This window comes from Balaenoptera acutorostrata, chromosome 1, assembly GCF_949987535.1.
Source record: "Balaenoptera acutorostrata chromosome 1, mBalAcu1.1, whole genome shotgun sequence".
NCBI lineage: Eukaryota > Metazoa > Chordata > Mammalia > Artiodactyla > Balaenopteridae > Balaenoptera > Balaenoptera acutorostrata.
This window is the reverse complement of record NC_080064.1, coordinates 10,071,815-10,099,718: the sequence shown is the minus strand read 5'-3', so window position 1 is coordinate 10,099,718 and position 27,904 is coordinate 10,071,815. Positions and strand designations below refer to the sequence as shown.

At 43.9% G+C, this 27,904-nt stretch overlaps 1 protein-coding gene across 1 annotated transcript; it reads right to left on the bottom strand.

Annotated features, from left to right (window-relative positions):
* Positions 1–42: 42 nt before the first annotated feature.
* On the bottom strand, positions 43–25,732 carry AADACL3 (arylacetamide deacetylase like 3). The gene is given in 8 exon segments (XM_057530470.1): positions 43–3,250; positions 5,057–5,120; positions 6,442–6,474; positions 6,477–6,657; positions 7,376–7,436; positions 7,967–8,052; positions 9,448–9,581; positions 25,615–25,732. Coding segments are annotated over 8 exon segments (1,419 nt in total). The 5' UTR covers positions 25,715–25,732; the 3' UTR covers positions 43–2,490.
* Between the last annotated feature and the right edge of the window lie 2,172 nt (positions 25,733–27,904).

Below are 27,904 nucleotides of genomic sequence, written 5' to 3'. Positions count from 1 at the left end.
GAGAGCAGTCCTCTGTTCCAGGTCATGAGTGAGCAGGATACGGCCAGCAGGGCAGCAAGCAAGCACCTGTTCCTTCTAAGGTGACTGGGGTGGAGGTCACTAACTTTTCACAGGCTCAACTCTAAGTGGTTATTTTAAAAGGTGACCAGGGCAAAGCAAAGCAGGAACTTGTGGTAGGAATCCTAAGCTCGGGTCTTTATCAAGATGTCCAGACTCTGGATGTGAGCAGGGCTGTCGTACTATAAAATGCTTAGGCAGCAACCCAGCACATCTGTTTCTCACAATGAGGTGGTAGATTTAAACAGCCCAGTATGGCGTCTAGCATGCAGCTGGCTCTCAGTGAACGTTTATTCCTATCCCTTTTCCATTCCCTGAGCCTCATAACGGGCTGCAGGAAGGATAGCAATGAATCGGTAAAGGAGAAGAGATGAGCGCTGGGTCTCCAGATCAAACCAGCCACTGGGGGTGAAAGTGCTTTATCTCTCCCATGGTCTGCAGAAGGAAGCAGCTTCAGAAATGAGCCCACCCAACAGTTCTTCCAGACACTAAAGTGTAACCCACTCATCTCCACTGGGCACCATCTTCCTGTGGCTCACCCACTCCTCACCACCCCACTGAAGAAGAGCTGACCACCCAAATTTCCAGAAGGCCAGCTCATGTCCCTCTACCTATCTCCAGAGGCAGAGGTGAATCAAGACAACAATCCAGGAGGGGAACCTACCCAGACTCAACTCGGAGGCCTGTCTCAGAAGGGACAGTGCTCCCCAACAGCTGAGTGGCCACCAAAATATGTGCTTTCAATGAGTGGTTCCTATTTCTCCAACAAAGCCGGTCCTCCTGCTGTGAATGGACCAAGAAGCCATCCAATGGGATTCCTCTCTGTCCCATGTTTCAGCATGAACTTTCAACTGAAAGCAAGGTAAGGGCAAACATGGGGTCCTTTGTGCAGTAGACTTGGATATTGGCCTATAAAAGCCACTGGCCAACCAGGAGCAGAGCCTCCTGAAGGCCAGATGGGGCCAGCATGAGAGCCTGGGCCATCCCTTTCAAAGGAATTTTTATTCCTAAGTGGCAGGTGGTCAACTTGCCCAGTGGTCCTTGACATCTCTTGCCACTTTCAAGGGCCTTGACTCAGGCTTCAATTTAGCTTGTATAGTGGAGTAAGTGTTAATGTGAGGGAGTACTCACTCCATCCTCCATGCCCATCCAAGCACCAGGTGGAGTTGACCCCACCTTCCACCCCAGGGATGACATGGGACTTGGGGCTAGTCAGTCATAACATTCCATCCTCTTGGTTTTAGCAACTAGGTACACCACTCAGAAAGCCAAGAAAGTCATCGGGTTGCAATGTGATTTCCACTGGGACTGCTGAGAATTAGGCAAGTTCATTAATAATGGATTTGACTCTGGGAGAATACAAGCATGGAGGTACTCAGGGCCACAGTATAGAGAGAGGAAGGTGAAGTTCACACAGAAGAGCATAGACTAGAGAAAAGAAGAGAAGGCAGCTGGTGACACTGTTTGAGTTCCTGGATCAAACCATGCCTGATTTATCCCTGGAATTTGTAGCTACATTAGCCAATACGTTCTATGATTTAGGCCAGTTTGAGTTGGTTCTGTGTCTTAAAACAGATACAGTTCGCACTAACACGTCTTCAGTTCTTTGGGCCCTCCTTTGATTTCCACTGTGGACATGGTTGAGTTTGGTCAGACTTTGTCTTCATGGGTCTCTGACTCGGGACTCAGCTTCCCTCTGGACTCTGGTCCTCGAACATGTTGCTTCCGGGGCCTTGGTTGGAAGCCTGACTTTGACTCCAAGAGCTCCAGAGCTCCGTCAGTCAGATGGCTCCAGTCTTCATGTGCCACTAGGTGTCCACCATCATGGAAAACCTACCCAATCCGTCTTCACTCTTCCAGCCCAGCAGTTGAGACTCTGAGCTCAGAGGCAGAAGAACGGCGGGAGAAGTGTCACCGTGTACCCAGAGGAAGAGGGTGAGACCAGTTTCTCCACATCCACCCAGCATTAGGACATCAGAGCCCTGCCCTCTGAGCCAGATTGGAAGAGGCCCATGAGACTGCCCATGATGTTTCTGGGTTATTCCAAGGCCCAGCCAAGTAGACACTCCTGTTGCCCACAGCCTGGTCAGCCTGAGCAGACTGAACTCTCCCTCGGGGAGGCCATGAGCAGTCTTTATATGCTCATTCACTCTTGCAAATGGTCACTGAAGAATGTCAGCTCAAATTTTCCCTACAGTGAACATGGCTAGAGAGCCCCACCCTCCTCCCAAACCTGTCTCTTCTACTGCTCTCCTTCTAGATATCAGAAACATGCATTCTAGGATTCTAGAACCTGAAGCAAGAGGAGATGGCATCCTCAACACTCTCCCCAGCCCTACTCAGAATCACCTACATCAGCAACAAGGAGCTCCAATGGGAACTGGATGATGGCAGAATTCACACGCTTGCAACTGCAGCAGGAAGGAAAGATGGTCACAACTCCTTTATAAAATGGACCACAGCATTCAGAATCCTCGTGGAGCAGGGCAAGTACAAGCAGCCCAGGTCAAGGGTGACCAACACCCCATGAAAACCATCCTCCATGTGATGCCAAGTCACTGGGACTCCCAGGTCCTACAGCCTCTTCTTGTACAACAGCGAATGGTCCTGGAGAATATCATACTCACAGCTCATGATGCAAGCTTTGGGGAGCTGAGACACTACTTCAGCATCTGCAATCAGGGGTGAGTTCGTCAAATCTAGAATGATGTTTGTCTCCAGATAGGCAGTTTCATTCAGGGGCTCATGGGGCATGTAGCCTCTCTTCTTAAACTTCTCCGGAATGTTTTCTGCACCCAACCACTTTCTGTACTTCTCCCAGACTTCGGCAGGCAAGTAGGCTCCTTTCAATATGGTGCTTTTCCAGGAGGGGCTGATGTCCAGGTAACCACACCAACAGTAGAAGGCCAAATTCTGCCTGAGCAGTGGAACGTTCTTGTTCTGCTGATAAGAAGGAGGCTGGAAATCCAGGGCTTGGAGAGCAGCGTAGATCAGGATCTGAGCACGGATCTTGGGGAGATCAGAACTGTCCACAAGGTTTTGACAAATTATTGTTGCCATGCCCCCACCCACACTGTCACCACAGACCACGACCCGGGCTGGATCTGCCCCATATGTATTCAAGGACTTCAAGAAGTGGATGGTAGCCACCATGGAGTCTCTTACTATCACCGGAAACCTATGCTTGAGCATCCTGTGATATCAGAAAAGGAAGTAAGGAACACAGTTTCCTCTCACCACAGAGCCAAAAACACCTGTGTCTAACATTCTTCAGCCCAGATTTCTTCCATTAATTTCTTTTTCTGAAGCCTGGGCAGGTGACGTTAAGGTAGAAAGCTTAAACTAGGTGACAAACATAAAGCCTTCAGTGCCAGACATGTAGGCTCAGAAAGTGGTATGCTATTCCCACTGTCTCAATGCCAACTGGGGGGACAGTCTGTGACCACACGAGCCCTGACATCCACCTAATGGTCAACAGCTCAGCTATCACCAACATGATCCCCAGCTCTCTGAACCTACCTGATGCTGCTTCCCTGACTCACACCTGTTTTTATTCTTTTATAAGGCTTGCTTGGGTGTAGATTCTAAGTAATCCTGCCAGGCTCACAAGTTTTGTGGGAGGATCTTGAAGACTTAAATACCAGAAGGGGCTAGCAGCTAACATACGGTCCCTCCAGATCAGCCACGCCCACTCCAGACCATGGCTCCATGTTCATGAGGCTACGCCAGCTTGGCAGTGCTAGACCGCCTCATCTTTCAAGAGATTCCAGAAATCTGGGGTTGGCAAGAAATTTCACCATTTTAAATGCTGACCTCACTTTTTGTTTTAATTTAATTTTTTTAAGAAAAGGAAATTCTTTATGGACTCAACAAATCTTCTGTCAGCCATTTCTATTCTGATGCTCCCTGTTCTAAGATACCCTAGGTTCAGGCTGGGACAACAATGCTTTCAACTCCGAAGCGCCATCTCCCCTGGAGTCATAAAATAACTTTCTTGCAGGGATTTGCTAGTATATTCTACTGATGATCTCTTGGTTCAGCGCAACCAGAACGGTAAGACATATAGTGGCCAACAACTGGGTCAAGATTTCCATCCCGTTGTAGAAATGGTTTTGGAGCCAAGAATTGTAAAGTGAGGAGTTTCTCCAGGTCTCTCTCTCTCATCCAGGACTGACTTCTGTAATTTTTACTTACTCCACTGGCTGTATTCCCACCAAGACGTTGGCAGTGGATATTTCTTTATGGCATGTTGCATTTAAATGAAACTTCAGGAAGTGCTTGATCAGGAGGAAGCACCCTGGCCCTGGCGACGATGTGTCAGGCAGCAGGGCAGGAGGGCGAGCCCACACCACTATGGTGTTCAGTATGCTCTCACATGTGTCCAGTTTGCCTGATGTGGAGATCCAGGGAGGGCCCGTCCCAGGTCTCTCCTGCCCCTTCGAGGTTCCAGATTGTGTGGTGACACTCCCAGATTGGTTAAGAGAGACAGTGGCTTTTTAATTTTTCCTGCTTCCTTCTGTGGCTCTCACCAGGGTGGACCTCCCTCTTGGGAGCACTTGGAAATGATGTAGCAGTGTTTGAAGTTGTCGGGCATACGGCACAGGGCACTGTGGACATTTAGTGGAGGGAGGTGCTAAGAGTTTGGAATGCGCAGGGCTGTTCTGCTCAGTGAAGAGTGTTCCACCGAGATGTGCACTGGTTGTGAAGCTCTGCACTGTATTTGCTTCACAAGACCACCCCCCGACCCCGTCCAGTTTCCAGATGATGCAGTGCTCAAAAGGCATCCTTTAAACATACTTAAGGGCCACCCGCAGGAAGGAGTGCCCCATCTCTGCCTCTCCCTGTCTCTCCCTTCCTCTCCCTCTTCCTTGCCCTCCTGCTCACTGGCTTCTCCCAGCCCGTCCCCTACTCCTGCTGTCCCTCCACCCTCAGCCTTCCTCCCCATCATTGCCCTGGCACTCCTGGAATCCCAGCACCTCCCTGTCTTCCCCTTACTCACCCAACTGCTAGAACCACTGAGTCACTCTCTTTGCACAAATGTCAGCATAAGCCATGGTCAGTTTCTAGAAAATGAAAGGTTTGAAACATTCAAGCTAGGAAGGCTAGTGGGTTTCCTTTGCCAGCCATCCTCAACTGCCCCTTCTCACTAACAGCCATGACAGACGGAGTGCCTAGGTTGATTCTAACAAGGTTTTGCTGACTCTCCTCTAGCTCTCAGCAGCCTTCCTCTCTCAACCTTCTCACTAGCTCTCCTCTGTGGCACTGTCTCAACAACTTTCCCTAAGACTCACCCCCCCCACCAACCCCATCAATTCTACAATTCATTCACAGCATCTGAGAAGCTGTCCGGCCATGGAGCACAGTGGTTCAGGGGGTGAGCTCTGGATTCAGACCCAAGTTCAAATCCCAAATTTGCCTCCTTTTAGCTTGACCTGAAGTGGTAGGGGGCAAGTCCCTTCACCTCCCTGGGGTTCCATTTCCTCTTCTGTAAAATGGGGATAAAGACAGTGATAGGGCTGTTGGGGGCTTAGATGAGATCCTACATATACACGGCTTCCACAGTATCTGCCATGTAAACATTAATATTAATAAAGATCAACCAATAAATATTGGCTATTACTATCATTAATAAGGCAGACCAAATCAAAACCATGGTCGCATTAAATCTCTTATTCTCAAAGACTACACGACCCTGGCATTCCACAGATTAGAAAGCACTATATAAAGGTGGTTTTTCTCCCTAATTCATGATGGAAAAAAGTTAAAACAATAACATTGTCTCAATTTTGCATTTTTTCCCTCATTAATTTTTCTCAACTCTTTGTTGAGAAAAAAAAAAGAGTTGAGAAAAACTGTCTGTCTGTACCAGAATTTGTCTTAATCAATAGCTACTGTGAAACACAATTGTGTGTTTAATTATTTTTATTTTTTTTGAAATCCTTATTTCCAGCTAAATAGAGGTGGAACACACACAACACACACAACATTTGAATGTACTGAATGCCACTGAACTGTACACTTTAAAATGGTTAATTTTATGTTACGTGAATTGTATGTATTTATATACATATATACACACAGACACATATATATACACACAGACACATACATAGATACACATACACAGGCATATATATACATAGGTACTATAGGTACTATATATATATATATATCCTCACCTCCAGAAAGTGGTCAACACACTCCATATCTTAGCCTGAATGATCTGGGCCCCGCTAACTGTCCTGGTCATAATAGCAGCTTTGAGACCTTGGGGAGATGACAGGAGCGCCACCGCCCACTGGAAGGTGGGTGTCCACCCAGCTCCGCTCTGAGAAGATCACACTCCGCGCAGGGGGCGGGGTGGTCTGAGGGAAGGACTCTTACTCAAGCTCCCTACGATGCCCCCGCCGCCTTGCAGAACACGATGCCAGGCCTGCGGGTGCTTGAGGACGCCTTGGGCTGGTACATCTTCACGGGGATCGTCCCGTACCACAGGTCCTTGACTATCCCGTCCGGATCCTTCTTGAGCGGCGCCAGATCGTGAATGAAACGGACAAACTGGGGCGTAGAACAGATTCTCAGTTTCTCAAAAATCGTCCCCTGTTGGCGAGAGAAGAGGAAATGGGGCGCGGAGGGTTTCAGCGCGTGCCGTGCCGGGGCCCTGCCACCGCGGCTCCCTCCGCAGAGCGGCTGGAGGGCAGACTGGACCGCAGCCCTGCAGGTCCCCGCGCTGTACCTCCACCACGCCTGCAGAAAATCCGCCCCCGCCCAGGCCCACGCTGCCCCAGCACCAGCCCCTCTCCATCCTCTCGCCCCAGACACCGGACACCCAGCCCCACAAACCAGGTTTCTGGCCGCCCCTCGAGGGTCCCTCTAACCTGGAACGCCTCCCACCTCAGCCTGGACGGGACGTCTCTTCCCAGGGAGGCCCTCTGGACCACCCTAGTCATCATGGCCATCCTGAGCATTTGCTGCTATTTTTAAGACGTGATGACTGTATTGTGGTTACGTTTTTTAAAAGGGATGGGGAGACAGTTCTTATTTTTTAGAGATACCTACAGAAATAGTTTTAGATAAAGTAATACCATGTCCAGGATCCACTCGTGAGAAAATGGGAATGAGGGTAAATGTGGGAGCACAGATGAAATGAGATTGGCTGGGAGTCAATAATCACAAATGCTATGGGTTGGGTGCCTGGGGCTTCTTTATATTATTCTGTCTCCTTTGAGTTATGTCTGTAAGTCTGCATGATAAAAAATAAATATAAACAAGTAATGTGGGCTCTCCCCCAGGCACTCTCTTTCCGGTGGTTCCTCACTCTTTCTGTACCAAGGCCATTTTGGCTTTTAGTGAAGCTCGTGGACCTTTTCGCAGAATACCTTTGAATACATAAAATAAAATACATGGGATTATTACATTTTACTGAAATATGGTTATCAAAATACTAGAGTAAATATGCTGTAATAATATACCTTATATGCTTCCTTATTAGCACACTAAATAGAAGATCTAGTGGCTGGTCTAATACTATCATAATTTCAAAGGAATGAGGCACATATGCGATTTTTTGCAATCTCTGCAGTAGCTATAATATGCTCTGAAGATGTCCGTGATTCCTCTTGGTGACAAAGTCGAGGGTTCTGCTATCCCAGTGGTAGTTTGTCCCCTTCATGCATAATGGAAGGAAATAATACTACATTTGCATTAGAGGTTAGTGAAAATGGGGCAGTTTCCACCCCATCCAAATTCATGGGCTCTTTGCATTGTTACCCTTGGGGGGGTTCTAGGAACCCCAAGTTAAGAAGCCCTCCTGCACTCTGCTGCCCTGTTTTACTCTCCTCAAAGCACCTGCCACTCGGTCACTTGGTTTATTTGTAGTGAGTTTGCTTATTTATTGCTGCCTCCTCACCTCCCACCGCCACGAGTGTCCAAACTCCCTGCAGGCCGACTCTTGTCTGGGACTTTATTTCTCTTGCCCATCACTGATCCTCCGAGCTGGAAAGGGAGAATGACACATAGCAGTTACACAACACAACTTTGTAGAAAAAAACAAATCAAAAAAATAGCAATAAGGCTACTATTTATGAACCGCTTACTCTGTGCCAGGCATGTAAAGCCCACTCTGGATAGATTAACTCGTTGCATCCCCACCAAATGCTCTGAAGTGGGGTCTCTTATTTTCCCTGATTTTGCAGATGAGGAAACCGAGTCACTATATTTGGCAACCTGGAGTGTAGACTATGAGAGTCAAGGCCAGAAAAACCACAGGACTGAACCATCCCGTCTTGTAAAAGCTGACCCTGCAGGTAAGAAAACTGGGTCCTGGGTTCTCCTCCCTCAAGGTCTGCAGTGAGAACAGGTGCTTGCAATCACTTTTCATGAAGTAAGAGACTTAAGAAACATATTTTCTAGGGCTTCCCTGGTGGTGCAGTGGTTGAGAATCCGCCTGACAATGCAGGGGACATGGGTTCGAGCCCTGGTCTGGGAAGATCCCACATGCCGCAGAGCAACTGGGCCCACAATTGCTCCGTGAGCCACAATTACTGAGCCTGCACATCTGGAGCCTGTGCTCCACAACAAGAGAGGCCGCGACAGTGAGAGGCCCACGCACCGCGATGAGGAGTGGCCCCCGCTCGCCACAACTAGAGAAAGCCCTGGCACAGAAACGAAGACCCGACGCAGCCAAAAATAAATAAATAAATAAATAATTTTTTTAAAAAAAGAAAAGATGACTACTATCTTTAAAAAAAAGAAACATATTTTCTATATTCAGTCTCTGTCAGCCCTTCTGGAAAAGTACAGCAAATCCTTATTGGCAACATGTACTCGATCCTCACCGTGATCTGCTTCCAAGGATCTGATTAAATTACACACACCAGCAACAATGAGCGGGATCTGACTATAGGACAGAAACAGTTTTCCATCTCTCAAAAGCAGCAAAATATTTCTCTAAAAAGTCACATTCTGTAGTTTTGCTCATCTGTCCTAATTTACCCATCTGCTACATTTCTTTATTGTGTTGTTGGCTGCTTCTAGGTAGCAGGTAGGTAGTAACAAGGGCCCTGTGAAGATTATTCCTATCGTCACAGCTTCACAGAGTGGTGGGTGCCGTGAAGAAAGTAAGACAGGAGGCAGGATGGAATTTCTCTGTTACCTGAGAAAGTGAATCGTTTTTTGAATGTTGTGGCTCTTAGCCCAGTCCAGCTTGAGGAACACCAGGAAGAGGTTAAGGACCATGTTACCCAATAGGAATTATTCAGCTCTGAAATACGCTGTCAGCCTCCACCGCCATGATACGACTATTAATTCAACTAGAAGATTCTGGTGCGTGTTTCCCCAACTCCCTCCTTAATCCTCAGAAGGAGCAGACAAATAAAACACAAAACTCACCCGTGTCACCAACAGCTGGAAGAAGCAACAGAGGACCTGAAGTTTCACGGGGTGGCCAACGGCTGCAGGGATGTCTGCGGTGAGGAAATGGTTGCCGACAGCCCACAGCCCAATCCCCGCGGAGAACACGCAGGCTGTAGCAAGGACCGGAAGCAGGAGTAAGAACGTCTTGCTGATGCCACCACGGGAGAGGCCTGTGCTCAGGAGGCTGTGCTCAGGACAGGCTATTTCGGACTCGGATGGGAGCCAGCAGACCTCCTCCACTTATACATCACAACCTGCCCTCACCGCCTCCCCATGTCCTGCAAGCATTGGTCCAGCCAGGTGAGTCACAGACTCAGGTGAGGGTCTGGTTCCAGGACAGGGCCCGTGTGGAGGAGAAAGTGGCTCGTGCAACCTGCTGCAGCTGGAAAGGAGAGCTCCGAAGTCTGAGCTTGCATCCTGGAATTGCTACTAGAAATGGCCTTGGATAAGTCACTGTGGACCTCACAAACACTATTCCCTCCACCAGCCCTGTGACCTCATCACCACCTCCTAATTCCACTCTGGTTGAACTTACTGTTCCTCAGCCTGCCAAGGAGGCCCCAGGGCCTAGGCACTTACAGTTCCCTGTACAACATTCTTCCGAGACTTCAGCTCACTTCAACCCCTCCCCTACTGCGACTCTACGACTCTGCTCAAATGCCACCTTCTGAGTGAGGCCATCCCTGGCCACCTTATTTAACACTGTAAGTCCCCACAAGCCTTCCTATACCCACCCTGGTCCCACCTGCATACTCTGTCTCTGTGGCCTTTATCATTGCCTGAGATACCACGTGCTTCACTTGTTCACTTACTGCCTTGAACGTAACCTCTGTGAGGACAGGAATTTTTGTTTTCTTACTTGCTTTGTCCTCAAAGGCTAGATCAGGGTTTGGTACATAGTAGGTGCTCAGCAATGTCTATTGAATGAAGGAATGAACAAACAGGCTTTGTCCTTTTCATCATAAAGCAGAAAAAAAAAAAAAAACTGAGCTCATCTGCCTTTCCAGGTTGGGTCAGAGATTGATATCAGTGTTCCAAGTCTTCCCTGACAACAAAGTCCCTCATCCTCTGTAATAATGATGATGTCTACTATCTTTCTCACCTCCCCACCGTGGTGTCAGGGCAGCGGTTTTTACACAGGGGGACTTAACCCCAGGACACATCTGGAGACATTTTTGGTTGTCACAACTCCATGGGGGCAGGGACTGGCACCGGCATCTCGCCGGTCGATGCCAGAGATGTTGGGAAGCATTGTACAGTGCACAGGATGGTCCCCAGAGCAAGGAATTATCTGGTCCAATGTATCAATAGTGACGAGGTTGAAAAACCCTGAGTTAGTAAGACTTGGATTTGAATCCTGCCGAATGCCAGCATTCTGATCATGAGCAAGTTATACTCTCTAATCCCCCAGTTCCAAATCTGTGAAATGGGGTGGATAATAATAGTATCCCCATGGGGTTGTTGGGTGCATCAAAGGCACGGTGTCTGTAAGCCTCTAGCCTGAGTCTGGGTGTGGGAACCCTTAATAGATGTCAGGGAGCAAGGCCAAGACATTTCTATGTGTTCTCCAAACCCCTTCACTCCCCTGTGGAGGGAAAGGCACACAGGTGATAATTCTTAATCTAGCCCCTGCTGCTTCTGGAGTGACCACATGATGTGTTCTGGCCAGGGGCTGTGAGTCACCACGCTGCCGCCACTTCCAAGCCTGCTATTAGAATGTTCATGTGATCCCTCATGCTCGCTCTCTCCAGAAAGGAGGGACTCCTGATGGCTAAGCTTCACAGTGTCAGAGCCTGGATCTCCGTGTCAGTCCTGGAGGTGAGATGCCGGAAAGGGGACCCAGCGGGATCACCTGTCAGGTGTTGCCTGACGGGGTATGCAGGTTGGTGGTGTTAAACTACTGAGATACAGGATCATTTGTCATGGCTACTAGCCTCTCCTGGGTCGTATTGCTGCAGTGGCAACATGAAAGCTGGGAAGGACTTCTGCAACGCCAAAGTCTAAATTTACTTTAATTCTGCGTAACTCTTGCATATTTCCTTGCGCTTTTATCCTTCGACTGCAAGACACTGAGCTCACTCCCAGGAAAGCCACTGATCCTGATACCTGAACCCTGCATCCACCGCCATCTGAGGTGAGCAGTGAAGGAACCCAGACTGGCAGACACCCAGGCGCTCTTCCACCTCTGCTTCTGACCTAGCACGATAAGACTGGGCAATTTACTCACCCCCTCTCTGCTGGCAGCTTCTTCACTTATAAAGCAAAGCTGGGGTCCCAGCTCTGTGTCCGGTGCTGAGCCAAACCCTCTGCGTGTGTTAATACATTTAGCTCTCCCATCAACCCTTTATTTAGGTAGACTCTCTTCTTGTCCCCATTTTATGGAAAAGGAAACTCAGCCTCTGTGAGGCTAAGTAGCTTCCCCAAGGTCACAAAACTCATAAACCTAAGTTGTAGGGGAGCCTCATAACCAAGCAAGGTTCTTCTCAGGCCCTTAATTTGAGCGCTGCCAAAATTTCAAGGAATAAAGAAAACGCTCAGCAGACCTCACCTACGCCTCAACCAGTCTCCCATCCAGCCGCTGCGGAAACGTGGCTGAACAGCAACGGACTCAGCAGGAACTCCCAGCTCATTGCGTAACCGGCAGCCACGTTAAAAATCTGTCAGGGCTTCCCTGGTGGCGCAGTGGTTCAGAATCTGCCTGCCAATGCAGGGAACACGGGTTCGAGCCCTGGTCTGGGAAGATCCCACATGCCGCGGAGCAACTGGGCCCGTGAGCCACAATTACTGAGCCTGCGCGTCTGGAGCCTGTGCTCCGCAACAAGAGAGGCCGCGATAGTGAGAGGTGCGGCGCGCGCACCGCGATGAAGAGTGGCCCCCGCTTGCCACAACTAGAGAAAGTCCTCGCACAGAAACGAAGACCCAACACAGCCATAAATAAATAAATTTTTAAAAAAATCTGTCAGGCCTAAGATTTATTACTTTATGACAAAGGTAAAGAAGTCTATCAGCTATTCAGACTTACTGATTTTTTTAAAACATCCTTTTTTTTTTTTAAATTCTGCAAGTAGTATGCATTCATTTTGGTGTATCACCATACCGATTTCTTTCCACGCTAGCAGCGGGGTCCCTTGCCTGTAGGATAGAGCTGTGTCAGGCATTTAAATAATACTTTCTGGATTTTTGTGATGTTGATGGTATTTTCACCTTTTAAAAATTTGTAGTTTTCCCATAATTCGAAAAGAGACATGTAGCACAATGTTCGTTGCAGCACTATTTACAATCGCCAGGACATGGAAGCAACCTAAGTGTCCATCGACAGATGAATGGATAAAGAAGATGTGGCACATATATACAATGGAATATTACTCAGCCATAAAAAGAAACAAAACTGAGTTATTTGTAGTGAGGTGGATGGACCTAGAGTCTGTCATACAGAGTGAAGTCAGAAAGAGGAAAACAAATACCGTATGCTGACACATATATATGGAATCTAAAAAAAAAAAAAAGGTTCTGAAGAACCTAGGGGCAGGACAGGAATAAAGATGCAGACGTAGAGAATGGATTTGAGGACACGGGAGGGGGAAGGGTAAGCTGGGACGAAGTGAGAGAGTGGCATGGACATATACACACTACCAAATGTAAAATAGATAGCTAGTGGGAAGCAGCCGCATAGCACCAGGGAGATCAGCTCAGTGCTTTGTGACCACCTAGAGGGGTGGGATAGGGAGGGTGGGAGGGAGATGTAAGAGGGAGGAGATATGGGGATATATGTATATGTATAGCTGATTCACTTTGTTATACAGCAGCAACTAACATACCATTGTAAAGCAATTATACTCCAATCAAGATATTAAAAACAAACAAACAAACAAAAACCTTCCTGTACTTCAGCTGATTTTCTTGTATTATCTTTTCTCTGAGGTATTGGATACGAAATTAGTTAAAAGAGTGTTTACTGTTACATGAATATTAAGTAGTATCGTCTTTATACATTGATACTAAATAGGCTATGAAAAACCTCAGCTGGGAACATGCTTGTCAAGCAACCAAAAAATTTTCACCATTGTGTACGTGGCCTTAAATGACTGTGAAAGCACCATGAGTATGGATTTCAATAAATAATTCTATCAAGAATCCATGAATAACGAGGATGGACTATGTTTGCTTCAACCTCGTGTTACTGTTATTGAGTAAGTGCTTCTCTTTCCTGATAAGTTATAATCTCCTCGAGAGAAAGAGCTATGTTTTATTAATCTCTATGCTTCCCCCACAACTAGCCCAATGCCTTTCTCATTTAAAAAAAAATTTGCTAATTGTGTCTTTTTTTAATTAATTTTTATTGGAGTATAGTTGATTTACAATGTTGTGTTATTTTCTGCTGTACAGCAAAGTGAATCACACATATACATACATACACTCTTTTTTAGATTCTATTCCCATATAGGTAGAGTTCCCTGTACTATACAGTAGGTTCTTATTAGTTATCTACTTTATATATAGTAGTGTGTATATGTCAATCCCAATCTCCCAATTTATCCCCCCGCCTTTTCCTCCTTGGTAACCATAAGTTTCTTTTCTACATCTGTGACTCTATTTCTGTTTTGTAAATAGGTTCATTTGTACCATTTTTCTTAGATTCCACATATAAGCGATATCATAGGATATTTGTCTTTCTCTGTCTGACTTACTTCACTTAGTATGACAATCTCTAGGTCCATCCATGTTGCTGCAAATGGCATTATTTCATTCTTTTTTTATGGCTGATTAATATTCCATTGCACATATGTACCACATCTTCTTTATCCATTCCTCCATCGGTGGACATTTAGGTTGCTTCCATGTCCTGGCTATTGTAAATAGTGCTGCAGTGAACACTGGGGTACAAGTATCCTTTCGAATTATCGTTTTCTCTGGATATATGCCCAAGAATGAGATTGCTGGATCATATGGTAGCTCTATTTTTAGTTTTTAAGGAACCTCCATACTGTTCTGCATAGTGGCTGTATCAATTTACATTCCCACCAACAGTGCAAGAGGGTTCCCTTTTCTCCACACCCTCTCCAGCATTTGTTGTTTGTAGATTTTGATGATGCCCATTCTAACTGGTGTGAGGTGCTACCTCATTGTAGTTTTGATTTGCATTTCTCTAATAATTAGTTCTGTTGAGCATCTTTTCATGTGCCTCTTAGCCATCTGTATGTCTTCTTTGGAGAAATGTCTATTTAGATCTTCTGCCCATTGTTTGATTGGGTTGCTTGTTTTTTTTTATATTGAGCTGCATGAGCTGTTTGTATATTTTGGAGATTAATCCCTTGTCAGTCGCTTTGTTTACAAATATTTTCTACCATTCTGTAAGTTGTCTTTTCATTTTGTTTATAGTTTCCTTTGCTGTGAAAAAGCTTTTAAGTTTAATTAGGTCTCATTTGTTTATTCTTGGTTTTATTTTCATTACTCTTGGAGGTGGATCAAAAAAGATCTTGCTGTGATTTATGTCAGAGAGTGTTCTGCCAATGTTTTCCTCTAAGGGTTTTATAATATCCAGTCTTACATTTAGGTCTTTAATCCATTTTGAGTTTATTCTTGTGTATGGTGTTAGAGAATGTTCTGATTTCATTCTTTTACATGTAGCTGTCCAGTTTTCCCACCACCACTTATTGAAGAGACTGTCTTTTCTCCATTGTATATTCTTGCATCCTTTGTCATAGATCAGGTGACCATAAATGTGTGGGTTTATCTCTGGATTTTCTATCCTGTTCCATTGATCTATATTTCTGTTTTTGTGCCAGTACCATACTATTTTGATGACTGTAGCTTTGTAGTATAGTTTGAAGTCAGGGAGCTTAATTCCTCCAGCTCCATTTTTCTTTCTCAAGATTGCTTTGGCTAGTCAGGGTCTTTTGTGTCTCCATACAGATTTTAAGATTTCTTGGTTCTAGTTCTGTGAAAAATGCTATTGGTAATTTGATAGGGATTGCACTTAATTTGTAGATTACTTTGGGTAGTATAGTCATTTTCACAATATTGTTTCTTCCAATCCAAGAACATGGTATATCTCTCCCATCTGTTTGTGTCATCTTTGATTTCTTTCAGCAGTATCTTATAGTTTTCTGAGTACAGGTCTTTTGTCTCCTTAGGTAGGTTTATTACTAGGTATTTTATTCTTTTTGATGTAATGGTAAATGGAATTGTTTCCTTAATTTCTCTTTCTGATCTTTCGTTGTTAGTGTATAGGAATGCCACAGATTTCTGTGTATTAATTTTGTATCCTGCAACTTTACAAAATTCACTGATGAACTCTAGTATCTTTCTGGTAGTACCTTTAGGATTTCCTATGTATAGTATCATGTCATCTGCAAACAGTGACCATTTTACTTCTTTTCCAATTTGAATTCCTTTTATTTCTTTTTCTTCTCTGATTGCCATGGCTAGGACTTCCAAAACTATGTTGAATAAAAGTGGAGAGAGTCAACATCCTTGTTTTGCTCCTGATCTTAGAGGAAATGCCAATTGTGTCTTAACAGCACCATTAGTGCATAAAACTAAACCAGAGGATTGAGAGTGGTAAGCACAGTGAAAATGTTTATAACCAGCCAAACAATGCAAACTTATTGAAGTACCTGACCAGTAAAATGGTTTCCTCAATTACTATGAAGTTTTAGAGGACTTCCCATGTAAGGATAATCTTTTCCAAAAGGACTTTATCAACAGAAGAGGCAGTAGCCTGTCTGTAAGGGAAGGCTTCTCAGTCCAGTGTGAAAACGTACAGATGATGACTAAAACATACTTATATCCATGAGATGGAGGAAGTTGTATGAAATCCTTTTGCCAGACTGTGAATGGTTCATTAAGCAGTTTTAAATGTCCAGGAGCAGTAGGAACAGGCTTCCCCAGGTTGTATTGTTCGACAAGTGGGACAAGTGAGGTAGGCAATTTTGCAGCCTTTTTAATACTCCCTCAGCAATATTGACTCATGAATGCTATCATTTTGCCAGTAGACCAATTGTTTAATGCAGGTACAGTGGTGAGGAGTGGGAATTTTAGAGTCTCCAGTTAGGACTGGGTTATTTGGTCCAAATCTGAGTTTTCTCTATTTATCAAACCAACAATTGAATTTCCAATCTTGTTTTTCCTTTTCTCAGGCCAATTGTTGGGCTTCTCTAGCCAGTTTTTCTAAGTTATCTTTTGGGGAGATATCCCTTTGTACCATGACAGAGGTTTGCCTGCTGTTGGTCCCTTTAAGGACAGCATTCCTTGTGGAAATATCAGCAAGTTGTTTCCCTTAGCTTCCAGAGACTCAAGTTTAAAACTCCCCAGAATCTTGATAATGGCTAAAGCAGTCAGTAAAATATTGCATTTAATAATTCCTGAACAAAGAAGTCACTTTTAATTTTATTTCTGCTGGAAGTAAGGAAACCATGTTGTTTCCACAACATTCCAAAATCATGAGCTACTCCAAAATCATAACTACTATCAGTATAAATATTGGCAGTTTTATCCTTGGCTAAAGTACAAGCCTGTGTAACAGTGTGTAATTCAGCTTGTTGGGCTTAAGCAGCCATAGGTAAAGATGCTGCCTCAACAACATCAAAAGGAGCTGTAATAGCATCCCTAGCACAATACCGTCACCTTTAAATAAGAACCATCAGTGAACCATGAGAACTCAGTGCTACCCACAGAAGCTTCTTGTAGATCACCACAAGGAGCCAGAATATGATCCATCAGCATCAAGCAGTTGTGAGGGACCTCCTCAGTGACAGAGGGGAGAAGAGTAGCAGGGTTAAGGTTATTACAACGTAAAAGAGTTGTGTGAGGAGCAGTTAACAAAAGGACTTCATAGGAGGTGAGGAGGCTGAAAGAGAAATGTTGAGTGTGATGGCAATTCTGGAGAGCTTCTAATGCATGAGGTACGAAAATGGTTAAAGGGAATCCCAGAACAATTTTCTCCATGGTCCTAACCAAAAGCACAGTGGCTATGATGGCTCCAAGGCAAGGGGTATCCCAGTGCCACAGGGTCCAGTTGCTTGCTATGATACCATATGGGTCTGTGATGGTCTCCATGTTTTGGGGTGAGTACCCCAAGGGCATTCCCTTCCTTTTTTTTTTTTTTTAAATATACAGGATAGCCCATTCTAAAGGCTCAGACCTTTATTTGTTTATTTATTTTATAAATTTATTTATTTATTTATTTTTGGCTGCATTGGGTCTTCGTTGCTGTGCACGGGCTTTCTCTAGTTGTGGTGAGTGGGGGCTACTCTTCGTTGTGGTGTGTGGGCTTCTCATTGTGGTGGCTTCTCTTGTTTTGGAGCACGGGCTCTAGGGCGTGTGGGTTTCAGTAGTTGTGGCACACGGGCTCAGTAGTTGTGGCTCGTGGGCTCTAGAGCACAGGCTCAGTAGTTGTGGTGCACAGGCTTAGTTGCTCCGCAGCATGTGGGATCTTCCCAGACCAGGGAACGAACTTGTGTCCCTTGCATTGTCAGGCAGATTCTTAACCTCTGTGTCACCAGGGAAGTCCTCCCTTCCTTTTTATATACAAAAAGGAAAAGGGAATCTGATAATTGGGATGCCAAAGGGAAGGTGGGTTCATCAAACTTTCCTTTAAGACCTTGAAAGCTATGTTGTCTGGTTTTCCCATTAAAAAATAAGTTGGGGTTGTTATTCTTTAGTAAAACATTCAAAGTTTTGACCATGAGAGAAATTTGGGATACAATTTCAGCAATAACCAACCAGCCCAAGAAAATCTCACAATTGGTGCTTAGTTTTGGATTTGGGGGAACTTAAAACACCATGAAGTCTGTCTGGATCTAGGTGTATCTGTTGTTCTGATATCATAAACCTTAAATGTTGAACCTGGCTTTGGTCAAGCTGCAATTTTCCTTTGGCGACCTTATATCTCTTTATGGCTAAAAGCTTTAGCAAGCGGATGCTGTCTTCCTGTGAGGAAGCTTGAGAAGAAGAAAAAAAGAAAGGAACCATCCACATATTGCAATAGCATAGAACTCCTAAGGAGGTTTATATCATAGGTCAGCCTTCAGGATTTGTGAGAAATAAGGACTCTCAGTAAAACCCTGAGGCATTACTGTCCAGGTGCATTGTTGTCTATGCCAGGTGAAGGCAAAAATGTATTGGCTAACCTTATCAACTGGAATAGGAAAGGATGTACTGCATAAATCAATTATAGTAAAGAATTTGTTTCCAGTAGGAATAGATGTCGGTAGTGTCGGGGAGGTAGGAACGACAGGGTTTCAAGTGATAACAATGATGTTTATTGAGTGGAGGTCCCTGAAAAACCTCCATCCTTGGTCCTTAAGTTTCTCACCAGTAAAATAGGAATCTTACAGGGAATAGTGCAAAATAATGAGACCTTGAGAGTTGTAATAAATTATGGATGTTAGGATTTGAAGTGCTCCCTATGTATTGGGTATTGATTAATTCTGGAAAGAGGTTTGAAGAGATCTTTTTGAATTTTTATGGGAGATATGCTGTGCATTGTGCCAAAATCAGTTGGAGATTTTGCCTTGGTAGCTGATGCACTAGGGACAAATGAGCAGTGTTTCCAGAATCAGCTCTAGTACCGTCAGAGACAGCAAATAAAAGATATCAAAGGGTCATTTAATTTACCTGGTTGGATGCTTTTATGACTACTGTCAATTTCTAGAATTATTTCCCCCTTTGGGGAGAAAGAAATGTTGGCATGGTACTTCTCTAAGAAGTCTTGGCCTTGTAAATGGAAAGTGGTAGAAGAACTAAGGAGAAAAGGGTGTGCATCTCTCAAAGGGCTAAACCAAAGGGAATAGGTTCAGAGACAGGAACCTCTTCAGATTTATTAGAGATCTCCACTATTTGAACTCTTTTAGGACTCCATGGCAGGGACTGTTTTATAGTAGTGTGGTTGAGCACTGATAGTGTGGCTCTACTGTCAGTTAGGACTGGAAGAGATTCATCTTCAACTTGGAGAAATGTTCTCCAGGCTGATTAAGATGAAGGACTGGAAAGAGCCCCTGTAGTTCCTCAGAGCCCCATTATTGAGAACTGGGAGGACATTGGAAAGTGCGGTTAGAAGACTGAAAGTGTCTGAAGCATTTGAATTTATAACAATCTCTTTTCCAATGCCCTGGCTCTTTGCAATAATAGCAGAAACTAGAAGCCTTTGGGTTTGGGGGGGGGGGGGTGCCTTCATTTGCTGGTGTTGAAGATTAAGAATTTTGGTAGTCTTCCTTTGAGGTGATTCATCTAGAATGAGAGAGAGCTGGTTTGACAAATTAACTAAACCTGGTATGGACATAGTTTCCATTCCATCCTGATCCTTTTTACTAGAAGGAAAAGGTCCCAGTTCAGCACATCAATAAACACAGGGTTAAAAGCTATCCAGGTGGAATCAATATCTGAAGGAAGACCAGACTTTTAAAATAATCTGACATCCATTGTAATAGTCATGAACGGGTTCATCAGATTTTTATGAGGAAGTCTAAATCTGGTTTCAATCCACAGGCTTTGGAAAATCCCCAGGAATTTCCCAGTGAAGTTGCCTAGCAATTCCCTGAGCCTGATCATATAAATTAGTGGGCTGGTCTTTTGGTTGTACTTACAGACCTTTCAGGATATTCGCCATTAGTGGTTTTCATCCAATGCTTGGCCTGGCCTTCACCAACAAGTATATGAACTAGCTGATATAAGTCAGAGAAACCAGATTGATAGTTTGAAAAACTATATTAAATTCCTCAGCAAATCTGTGAGGATCTTTGGTTACTTTGGGAAAATCTTTGACTATGGTTGGAGTTCAGCTTTAGTCCTGGGAGTATAAGAAATTAAGGGGTTAGCCTCTGTATCCTTGGAAGGCTTCATTTTAAAGGACAGGCTGTGACGTGGATGGACCTATATGTTCTTATACAGAGTGAAGTAAGTCAGAAACAAAAACAAATATCGTATAGTATCGCTTATATGTGGGATCTAGAAAAATGGTATAGGTGAACTTATTTGCAAAACAGAAATAGTCACAGATGTAGAGAACAAACTTATGGTTACCAAAGGGGTAAGGAGGGTGGGATGAATTGGGAGATTGGGACTGACATATATACACTACTATGTATAAAATAGATAACTAATGAGAACCTACTGTATAGCACAGGAAACTCTACTCAATGGTGTATGGTGACCTAACTGGGAAGGAAATCTAAAAAAGACTGCATATATGTATATGTATAACTGATTCACTTTGCTGCACAGCAGAAACTAACACAACATTGTAAAGCAGTTATACTCCAATAAAAATTAATTAAAAAAAAAAACAAAGAGTATGCAGTCAAGAAATTTAGAAGAAAAAAGTATCAAAGATGTATGTTTGGCAGTTAATTAATAAAAATATTACATTACTAACACAACATTGTAAATTAACTATATTTCAATTTAAAAAATAAAAATATTTTTTAAAAAAAGGACAGGCTCTGATAAATTCACAGGAAAATGGAATGGGAAGAGTTTCAGAGAAAAAGAAGGGCTGGCTGAGAGAATTAGTAATGGGAGATGAGGGTATAGAGGCGATGTAGGCAGCATAGAAGGGAAGGAGGAAGACAGCGCTGGAGGTGTGGCCTGAGATTTAAAAGCCAATGAAATGGAGCCTGAGACTTTAGAAGCCATTTATCTTTCTTTCATGGTTTGTTTGCCTCAGTTAATCTTAAAATCTAATTTTGCAGAGAGGCAATTTTGGGTTTTGATAACATATGGAATCCTCAAAATACCAACTGAAATAGGCATTCCATTCAGTTTTGGAAATTTTAGAGCTATGGTAGTCCAATTCAGTTTTTATTTTTAAGATTTTTTTTGATGTGGACCATTTTTAAGGTCTTTATTGAACTTGTTACAATATTGCTTCTGTTTTATGTTTTGGTTTTTTGGCTGTGAGGCATGTGGGATCTTAGCTCCCCAACTAGAGATCGAACCCACATGCCCTGCATTGGAAGGCGAAGTCTTAACCACTGGGCCACCAGGGAAGTCCCCAATTCAGTTTTAAGAAAAGTAATTTTGAGGTGTTCACAACTTCCCCGTAATAGCCATTGATAGTCTAAATTGCCTTTGGCTAGGTCAGTCCATTTAGTTAGAAATGTGAATGAGGAAGGATGGTGGTTATTAAATATATAATAGGCTAGAGTACCTGTAGGGAGGGTACCCTCAAAATATGTAGATAACTGGGATCCCATTTCTCAGAAGACTTTCTCTAGAGAAAGAGAATAATTTTCAAACAGCATAAATAGCTTACATCTCAAAACAGTTTAAACAACTCAAATAAGAGAAATAGTGTGCAACTCCAGTAGCTCAAATACCTCAAACAAACTGTAGGCTTAATACCAGCCAGTTCTAAGGGAACAACGTGGTCCTTGAGGAGCCAGGCTGAAGGTTTCTAAGCCCAGTTCCCACAGACCAGCTCCTATTCCAAAGGAATGGGCCCAAGGCTGAACCAGCACAGTTCCAATGAAACAGCCCCTGTTCCTGAAGGAATGGGTCAAAGGCCAGCCAGTTCCAATGAAACAGTCTGATTTCAAAATCAGACCAAAGTGCCAAACCAGTACTTGCATACAGAACAAGACCTTGACCAGAAAAGACATAATCTTAAAATAGATCTCGAATTAAACCTGGAGAGCTTCCAAACACAAAGAGGGCAGAAGCTCAGATTCAGGAGAAAGAGGAGCATTCCAACTCCAGGGTTGGTGAGAAAAGCAGAGAGCAACAATGGGCTCAGTGTGGGTACTGCACCAGTTTACCCACCAGCCCTGGAATCATCAGGGATATTCTCTGGATCCCCATACTGGCCACCATACTGTTGACCAAAATAAATAGACTGCCAGTTATTTCCCCAGCAAAAGTGGGTTTATTCAGGATCAGCAAAGAATTGCAACTCAGGGTCTGCAACCACGGTGAGCCATGAGCAAAACTCCACACAACAAGGGAAAGAGAACTCAAAATTTTAGAGCAGGGAAAAGGAAGTTGGGAGGGCTATAGTAAACAAAGAGTCTATGGCTTGTTGCCAGGAAAGAAAAGCACTCCTTCTTCTTATTGGGCTCTACTATCATCACAGGGTGTGAGAGCTTCCCCTTCTGGTCTCCTGACTCTGTTTAATTGAGGTTTCTGTGTATTCATTTTTTTCACAAGGGTAATATAGACAACTCGTTCTCTTGCTGCTTTGGTTGTGTGTATTGTTGGTTACAGGTGCTGGTGGAAATGAGAGGGGATGGAATTGCAAAAAGTCTGGAGAAAACACACATGAAATCTGTGTGAAGTTTATTTCTTTGAAACCATCTTGGACTCCAATCTCTTCAGATTCTACAGCCTCTGTCTCCACTATGTTATCCCAGGTCCCAAAGAGCGCTTGACTGCTGGGTAGGGAGAGTTCCAGAAACAGAAACACTATTAATTCTATTTTTATGGATGAAAAAACAGAAGCTGCATTTAATTAAGCAATTTGCCCACATTCAGTGGCAGACAGAGCTCGGGTTCTAATCCAATTCAACTCAAATCCAATTTTGTTTAAATCCAAGTCTATTCAAATCTGACTCCAAGGCCAAGTTCATCCCTTGTCAACAAACCACCACAGTCCACATATCACAAAGCTTATAGCAACCCCCGAGTATCTCTCCCTTTACGTCTCTTGACCCACTCACACTTTAATGATTTCCAATCATATGGTTCTTGAAAATACCTGAAGCTGCATTCCTGAGAGAAAGATGGGGCAAAAATTCTTACTCATTGTAAAGATGGGAAAGCAGAAGCCTGAGGTAATGGGTGCTTGCTTCATTATTTAAGAATATTCAATTCTAATCCTAAAAAGAAAGAAAGAAAAACAGGATGAATGAAACTCATAATAAGTGTTAAGCATAGAAGTAAAGTAAGCTGGTAGCTCAAGACATAGACAAAACACATAGGAAGTGTCAAATACAGATCATGAATAAACAGGGAGTTTGGAGACATGGAAAGAAATTATAGTAATCAAGACAGTATGGTACTGGCACAAAGACAGAAATATAGATCAATGGAACAGGATAGAAAGCCCAGCGGTAAACCCACGCACATATGGTCACCTTATTTTTGATAAGGGAGGCAAGAATATACAATGGAGAAAAGACAGCCTCTTCAATAAGTGGTGCTGGGAAAACTGCACAGCTACATGTAAAAGAATGAAATTAGAACACTCCCTAACACCATACACAAAAATAAACTCAAAATGGATTAAAGACCTAAATGCAGGCCAGACACTATAAAACTCTTAGAGGAAAACATAGGCAGAACACTCTATGACATAAATCACACCAAGATCCTTTTTGACCCACCTCCTAGAGAAATGGAAATAAAAACAAAAATAAACAAATGGGACCTAATGAAACTTAAAAGCTTTTGCACAGCAAAGGAAACCATAAACAAGACGAAAAGACAACCCTCAGAATGGGAGAAAATATTTGCAAATGAAGCAACAGGCAAAGGATTAACCTCCAAAATATCCAAGCAGCTCATGCAGCTCAATATCAAAAAAACAAACAACCCAATCCAAAAATGGGCAAAAGACCTAAAAAGACATTTCTCCAAAGAAGATGTACAGATTGCCAACAAACACATGAAAGAATGCTCAACATCACTAATCATTAAAGAAATGCAAATCAAAACTACAATGAGGGATCACCTCACAACGGTCAGAATGGCCATCATCAAAAAATCTACAAACAATAAATGCTGGGGAGGGTGTGAAGAAAAGGGAACCCTCTTGCACTGTTGGTGGGAATGTAAATTGATACAGCCACTATGGAGAACAGTATGGAGGTTCCTTAAAAAACTAAACATAGGGGCTTCCCTGGTGGCGCAGTGGTTGAGAATCTGCCTGCTAATGCAGGGGACACGGGTTCGAGCCCTGGCCTGGGAAGATCCCACATGCCGCAGAGCGGCTGGGCCCGTGAGCCACAACTGCTGAGCCTGCGCGTCTGGAGCCTGTGCTCCGCAACGAGAGAGGCCGCGACGGTGAGAGGCCCGCGCATCGCGATGAAGAGTGGCCCCCGCTTGCCACAACTGGAGAAAGCCCTCGCACAGAAACGAAGACCCAACACAGCCAAAATCAATCAATCAATCAATCAATCAAACATACGCATCTGATTCAAGATCCTCATTAAAAAAAAAAAAAAAAAAACAACTAAACATAGAACTACCATATGACCCAGCAATCCCACTACTGGGCATATACCCAGAGAAAACCATAATTCAAAAAGAGTCATGTAGCACAATGTTCATTGCAGCACTATTTAAAATAGCCAGGACATGGAAGCAACCTAAGTGGCCATCGACAGACGAATGGATAAAGAAGACGTGGCACATATACACAATGGAATATTACTCAGCCATAAAAAGAAACAAAATTGAGGTGTTTGTAGTGAGGTGGATGGACCTAGAGTCTGTCATACAGAGTGAAGTAAGTCAGAAAGAGAAAAACAAATACCGTGTGCTAACACATATATATGGAATCTTAAAAAAAAAAAATGGTTCTGAAGAACCTAGGGGCAGGACAGGAATAAAGACACAGATGTAGAGAATGGACTTGAAGACACAGGGAGGGGGAAGGGTAAGCTGGGACGAAGTGAGAGAGTGGCATGGACATATACACACTACCAAATGTTAAATAGCTAGCTAGTGAGAAGCAGCTGCATAGCACAGAGAGATCAGCTGGGTGTTCTGTGACCACCTAGAGGGGTGGGATAGGGAAGGTGGGAGGGAGACACAAGAGGGAGGAGATATGGGGATATATGTATATGTATAGCTGATTCCATTTGTTATAAAGCAGAAACTAACACATCATTGTAAAGCAATTATACTCCAATAAAGATGTTAAAATAAAAGAAAGAAATTATATCATGCATTAAGATATACAGTAAGATATTAACAGCACACCATATTAAAAATAGAGTATTTATGAAACAATATTTAGTGAAACAAACAGAGTACCACTTATAGAAAGAAAGTGATGGAAAGATTAAGTCAGAAGTCATGAGCATGCCATGTGTGCACTGATAGCCATGTCATCCTAAATTGGCCAACCATTGGTAACACCCAGTATGGCCCCATTCTGGCCCTAGGCATCGTCTCCCAAAGAATGCAGATAAAATTCACAGATACCCAGCAGGCTAATAGGTGAACCGCTGCTGTGGCCAGGTGTACCTGCTCCAGTGTCTCTCTGATGAAGTAAGCATGTGTGTTGGTTCCAGACACCCTCCATCTGTTGGAACCCCTCTGGTCTTCTTAAACACACCAACAGAGGGGAAGGTGCATGCAACAGAGGAGAGAGGACATGTCAATATTGCCAATCCTATATGGAGCAGGTATGAACCTTCCACCCCCTGGCACCTTACTTTACATGGTCTAATTTCCTCATCACTTTTCCCCTTGCTTCTTGCTGTTTTTAAAATGGACTTAAGCCTTGTGATTAGACCATCTTAATTTGGTCTGTGAGCCTTTCTGTTCAGTGACCTTCAGAATACCTTGCCTGGTAGTATTTGGGGCTACTATTGCATCAGTGTAATAACCCACAGCACACATGGCTGATCTTGAACAAAACTGTGAATTAGAAACTTATCTATGACCTTTTGCCTTCTTTGTTATGCTTGTACGCTGCCCCATAGTCACCTGGATTCCCTCCATCAAAATTGGCTCCTTCCTCAGGTGATGAAATTTTCTTTCCTCTATACACTGTCTCATTTGCCAAAACTTGTCTGCTTTGTGTCTCATTTCATCTATCATCGTGCCGCTATTACCACTAGTTTGAGGTTGAAGAGTCAACCTTTAAAACATGTGCTTCGGGCTTCCCTGGTGGCGCAGTGGTTGAGAATCTGCCTGCTAATGCAGGGGACACGGGTTCGAGCCCTGGTCTGGGAAGATCCCACATGCCACGGAGCAGCTGGGCCCGTGAGCCACAACTACTGAGCCTGCGCGTCTGGAGCCTGTGCCCCGCAACGGGAGGGGCCGCGATAGTGAAAGGCCCGAGCACCGCGATGAAGAGCGGTCCCCGCACCGCGATGAAGAGTGGCCCCCACTTGCCGCAACTAGAGAAAGCCCTCGCACGAACCGAAGACCCAACACAGCCAAAAATAAATAAATAAATAAATAAATAAAGTAGCTATACAATTAAAAAAAAAAAAAAAGCATGTGCTTCTTAGAAATTTAAACCTATTGTTTTGAGTATGCTGCCACCAAGTGGCAGTCAAGCCTCAAGTGTGGCTATGTCTATTCTTTCCATCCATGAAGGAGTGAAAAGAGGGAGATGACCGGGGATCTAAGCGTAGAGCACAGGGACTCTTGGCCAGTACGTGATTAGATGGTTGTAGAGAAAGTAGTTGCAGTGAAAACCCAAAGACAAGGACCTAAGACTTAAACAGAAAAGAATTTTGCTCTTCCATGAGTAGAAATGGAACTGAGTGCCCCTAGCTTCACCTTGTCCTGGGGATAGATGTTTTTGGTGACTATACACCATGAGTTCAAGGGAGAGGCTACGTGGATAGACCTCCCCTCTCTACCTCAACCAGACAACTCTGCTTTTCTCTGTTTTATACATCAGGGTGCCATATACATTTTCATTGATTTAAAAGATGCTATAATTTTAAAAGGAACTGTTACTATGTTTCAAATCCCTCTCCGAAGTTGTCTTTCCATACTTGAGTTATTATTATAATTATTAAAATTATAAATACTAGCTTATCCCTGTTGACCCAACTCTATGGAGGGTGGTCTGCTGGACAGGGAGGAGGGAAAGACAAGACTTTGGAGGCTGGAAAGGAAGGAGAGGACACGGAAGACCCCTAACAACAACAACAGAAAAGCGCTAGAAGGAGGAACTAAGAGTAAGGACCAGGACCATAGAAGGTCCTGCACTCTTCCATCTGAATAAACAGAGAGAGAGAGACCCTGGCACACCTAAAACTCCCTGGATCTTGTCTGGTTTCGCTAATATAAACACAATAAAGATCCTAATGAATTCAAGGGCAAGTCCAAGTTTAACGACGATGTCAGTTGATGACTCTGACACTTAACTGAATATGTACAATGTTAGGCATTCCTTTCTCATCCTAAACTAACCTCCCAGAACCAACCATCTACCTCCCATGGTGGAAGTCCAGTGATCAGGGCCAACAAATTGCATGTTTCTGGCTCAAATAATGACTTAACAGAGGTGTCTTTCCTCAAAGGAAACAGGCAAGGAGAAACGTCAGAAGAAGAACTGTTTGACTTGAACAAAAGAAGAGGACTGACTGGCCCCAAGTCAGAGGACTGGGGATGGCTGCAAAATGTACCCCAAAGGGCTGGGTGAGCCCCAGGCAAGCTGGCCAAAACCTAGGAGGAAACAAGCATGTCCAAGTTAATGGAGTCGTAGGTTTGGGGAAGCAAATGTCTTCATGAAACTAGGTGTTGTCAA